The 5022-nt window shown below is 31.5% G+C and overlaps 1 protein-coding gene across 1 annotated transcript; it reads right to left on the bottom strand.

Moving 5' to 3' along the window:
- Positions 1 to 755: 755 nt before the first annotated feature.
- LOC108906386 (venom carboxylesterase-6-like) lies at positions 756 to 4758 on the bottom strand. Its single transcript, XM_023454166.1, has 7 exons — positions 4579 to 4758; positions 2528 to 2656; positions 2073 to 2406; positions 1576 to 1772; positions 1279 to 1456; positions 990 to 1153; positions 756 to 932 (listed from the first exon to the last, which is right to left on the bottom strand). Exons 3-7 carry the CDS (start codon positions 2380 to 2382, stop codon positions 756 to 758), a joined length of 1026 nt encoding a protein of 341 aa, XP_023309934.1. The 5' UTR covers positions 2383 to 2406; positions 2528 to 2656; positions 4579 to 4758.
- Positions 4759 to 5022: the final 264 nt, after the last annotated feature.

Here is a 5022-nt window from a genome sequence, read left to right as displayed (position 1 = left end):
GTAGAGCTGTAATATCCCATCGAAGATGAGAAAAATTGAAAGAAACAATGTCGACTTTGATCCGAGGTTTATTAAAGAATATCTCAAAAGTTATGGGTTTCGAGACATCGCAACCGATATCTAGTGGTTCGTTGTCGACGAAACCTGCAATATATGGGATAAAGCCACCAACAGATTCTTCACATAAACAACAAAAATCTTTTAATTAGCATTTCAATTCTTTTATTTTAATTTTTGAATTAGATAGGCACTTAATAAGTATCATGAGGTGCTTCTCCATATGTTTCATAAATAAAATCGTAAAATTCCATGGATTCTTCGAACGGGTTCTGCTGTAGAGTAAGGGTGGTATTTATGTTTAAATAATCTAAATCTAAGGGATCTGTACCAACAGCTTCCCAGGTAATGTTTTCCAAAAGTGTTTCTGCAGTAGGGGTTGGATTTCTAAAATAAGGGAAAAAATGTAAACTAAGCTGACATATTTGCACAAACATCAAAAAACAGTCTATTATGTAACAAATAGTAACTTAGTAGTACTTGTAATAATAGTAGTATTATTTTCTTACCCATATTTGGCGAAATTAGTCCACAGTTTCACCATCCTCGACCTTACCAGTTTGTCGGTTTCCGTAATGTTGCTATTGTCAACATAACCTAATCGAAATATATACCCTAGGTCCTCTGCGTGTCCAACTCCTAAAAATAGTCAAACCAAGACAACCGGATATATAAGCTTAAAATCTGGTAGCAGGTTATTAATAAACAGTAGAAAGGAAAACAAAGAAATAAGCAAATATACCTGTAAAGTTCCTGTTGGTGACACCAAATAAACTTCCTTCATAAGAAAACTGGTAGAAAAAGACGGTCACATACTGCGCCAAGCTCTGCACCATTCGCCTTATAGGTCTGTTGAATTGGTCATCACTGATGAACTGTAATTCAAAAACCGTTAATATACAAAAAATAATACTAATAAGGCAGTAAATAACCTCGATGATACCAACGGAACCCGAAGAAACCGACTCAAGTCCAAAATAGTGAACCTTAACACGAACTGCTGCTAATAACCTGCTTGAGGAGGAATTGGTAAGATCATAAGGTGCCAAGTTTTCCACTTCTACGTCATATATTAGCAAATACAAACGCAAAATATCTAAAAATTATAAACAATTGTATCAGTTGCCTTAAGAGGCTCTGCATCATATTGATGTGTTGAAAGTACCCGCTTTTTGGTTACAATTTAACAATCAATATTTGCTGTGATAAGAAATATGTTACCAGGTATGACGCCTACTGCAGCTGCTTCGTTTGAATTTAACCCTAGAAGAACTGGTACTTTATTGAACGCCCCCTGTTGCAGTAGCTCGTCACTCATACCCACCACGATGGCACCGTCATGTTCTGGTTCAATTACTGGGCTGAAGAAAAGTCCTTCAAGGGGATTCTCTAATGTAATCTAGAAAATAAACATTGCACATCATAAACCAATCACAGATTTTTTCCAGTAGTTTTTTTAAAGCTGTCAAAGTACTTGAAGCAAATTATCAATTTTCTCAGTAAGAATTATTTTCTTACCAGTGTTGATTCTATTGTAGCGCTGCTTTGCAATGTTTCATAATCAACTTCTCTCAGTCCTTCTAACAGGACAGAAGAATTATCTGTCGCAATACCCAGAGATGATCCAATTTGGAACGCTATCCTTTTGGCTCTTCTGTTTAGTGACCAAAGACATAGAGATGAACCACTTTGCAGTATTGCCTTGTTGTAAAGACCTTTGAGAATAAAAAAAGTCATAACGATAACCTTCGATTTATTTTATGGAAATGTTGGTCTTAAAATGTGTTCAAAAATATCTTTTTTCCAAAATACAAGGTTTGAAGTTAAATTTGTTTATTTGGTTGTTTTTAAATTCCTAATAATGGAATGCTTTCTTTCTCTTAAAGTTTGTGCAAATGAATTGTCTATTGGAAGGCATGTTTTAGTGTAAACCAAAATTTAATCACCACACCAGAAACCTACATACGAGTATTTTAATCATTAATAGACACCAGGAAGTTTGAGAAAAATCTCACCAGTTGTCCTATTACTCAGAAGCAGATAAGAAATACTAGCTGCACCAGCACTCTCCCCGAAAATAGTAACGTCACTGGAATTTCCCCCGAAGTTTTGAATATTATTCTGAACCCATTCAAGGGCTAGCACCTGATCTTTCAAACCCCAGTTGCCCGGAATTATCGTGTCTTCGGTACTAAGGAATCCAAAAATTCCAGTTCGGTAGTTGAATGACACAAAAACAACACCTTGATCTAACAGATAGTCTGGGCCAGTGTTTTCGTATGTTGAATTGCCATTTATAAAAGTGCCCCCATATATCCAAACCATAACGCTTCGGCTTGTCCCATTTAACTAATTATAAAAAAAAAGAAGATACCAAATAAATTTGTTCCATTTCTCCACAAATTTAACGATATACATTACAAAAATAATCCCAGGCTTTATATTAAAATATTCGCAAGTTTGTACTTACGCTAGGAGTGTAGACATTAATAAACAAACAATCCTCCTGTCCTTCAACTGGATAGCTACCTTGTACACAGCTGCTCCTGTCATTCGTCGTATTAAGTATATCCGTCCAGTTTGAAACTTTCACTGGGGCCTAAAGTAAATTTTGGAACATGATTGCATGTACTTTATTGTACTTTATAAATATTAAGACAAGTCGAACATATCAAAAATTGATTTCTTAAAAAGAACCAAATCAAACAGTGATTTCGATACCAGGAATGTAGACATACAAAAGCTATCAAATCCCCAGACAATATTCCTACTTCAGAAAATTCAGTGCCGTAGAATTTTGCTCCTTAATACTTATAAAGAAATATTTAAAGTTTCTACGCCAATGTGTTGTTAAGGAATGATTTTAGAAATTTAAAAAGGTCATAGAAAGCAGAAAAAATTAATGAATTTTATAATTTTTTTCTATCTACCCTAAAAAATGTAGGTAACTTTTTTTTTCAGAGAAATACATATGTACAGGCTGTTTCAGAAAGACCTCCCGTAAATACAGGGGGTGATAATACGACAAAAAAATAAGAATTTTTTGTCTTATGAACTGTATGTCTATCTCCTCTTGTTTTCGAGATACAGAGTGACAAAATAAAATTTTTTAAGTAGATTTTTTTACGAAATTTCCAAACGATGCGAAATATTTTTATGAAATTTGGTATTTCGGGGTTTTTAAGGATGCCAAATACGCTGGTCTAATTTTTTTTTGGATATTTCATAGAGGGCGTTAGTTGTGCTACATTCCTATTACATTTTAAGTTCCATTTTTTTTTAAATTAGGTTTTTTACCATTCGGCTCCAATTTCTAATATGTAATCTTATTTTCAAAAAATAATGTACTCTTGCTAGAACTTCCTAATATGGACGGTTTTCGAGAAAAAAAGCTTTTAATTAATCTCTTACAATATTATGGTGTATAAAATAAGTGACTTTTCTCAAAGTAGGCTTATGTTAAAACTTATTGATTGATGTCTCATAAACAACGCGTACATTCTTAGTAACATTTTAAACTCTAATTTACCTTATATCAAAATTGTAATGATTGTTAGCGACTGTAGTTAATTAATTGTTATAATTTATTTAATAAAAATTAAAAAATCTATTTCTCTGAAAAGATAGTTTACATTTTTTAGAATAGATTGAAAAAAATATATATATAAAATTCATTAATTTTTCTACTCGATTTTTTAAATTTCTGAAACCAACCCTTAACTTATAGCCACCCTAACTATGTTAATTTTAATAGTACAAGAAAAAGTCAAGACCAATTTTATGTAGAATTTTATGCTCTACAACTTTTATAAGAAACTTTTTTTTCTCTTACCCCTTTTGGATTATTTTGAAAAACCACTTTATTTTATCTTCTTTCACGCCTAGCCGGGAGTTAAGGAAAGAATTACTGTCACTAATTGCGATTTAAAGGCCCATTCAATTGGACTAAAATAGTTATATTGAAGTTAGTTGTATTAAATTTAGTGCCTTGACTGGGCCTGTAACATTAAAATATGTACATCTAAAAAGTCAAATAAGTAACGAAATTCACATAAATTAGCTTTTAAATATTTTATTATCTCTATATTGATACTTTCAACATGCACATGCAACATAAATATAGCAAAATTATGTGTTCCTCGTGTAAGAGAATAAAAAACTTTTCACGAATTCCGTTCGAGCGTCAACAGTAATTCTTTTATTTCCCCCATTGTTATCACTTATAAAATACACAAAACATTACATTTAAACTTATAGTTATATTTAAAAAATTCGTCGATAAAAAAATCAGTATGAAATTCTTGTGAGACAATGCGAATAATAATGATAAGTAAATGATGGGATACAAATAATAACAAAGTTATTTTTTTCTAATTTTAACTTTTGTAAAAATTAGTTCAAAGAATCACGTTACATTTTTTGATATAATTCAATCTATTGCAACAAAGCTTACTTATATTTATCTTTCTCTCTGCACTTAGTAAAGTAGCACTTAACTAAAATATTAAAAATAATTCTTACACTAAATCGCAAATTTCCTAGGGGTGGTTCAGCGTAAGGAATCCCTTGAAATGCGTAATATTCCGCATTTTCGTCCACACTGTAGGCCTTTTTACCCCTGATTTGTCCACTTTCAATAGTTACAACTGGATTTTCATCACTTTGACCCAGACATTCGCGGAAATTTAAAATAGTATATAAAGTCAGAACAAATATTGAACTAGTAAAATACATTATCTCTCTTTAAAAGTTTTACATACATTAAATGAAAAAAAAAAGAGACTTCTATATATTTCAAAAAATAGAACGTACTTTATCTAGCAAAACAAATATTTAGTTTTCCTTATATGTTTTCATTTAATTAATTCTAAATTATAATAGAAGGATTAACATATTTAAAATTTTTATCAACAGACCATGTCAAAGGATGTTGTTGAAAGTGTAACTAATGCTCAGTACACACAC

Source organism: Anoplophora glabripennis, unplaced genomic scaffold (assembly GCF_000390285.2).
Source record: "Anoplophora glabripennis isolate ALB-LARVAE unplaced genomic scaffold, Agla_2.0 scaffold47, whole genome shotgun sequence".
NCBI lineage: Eukaryota > Metazoa > Arthropoda > Insecta > Coleoptera > Cerambycidae > Anoplophora > Anoplophora glabripennis.
The sequence above is the reverse complement of the archived record's forward strand: the minus strand, read 5'-3'. Positions and strand labels throughout refer to the sequence as shown.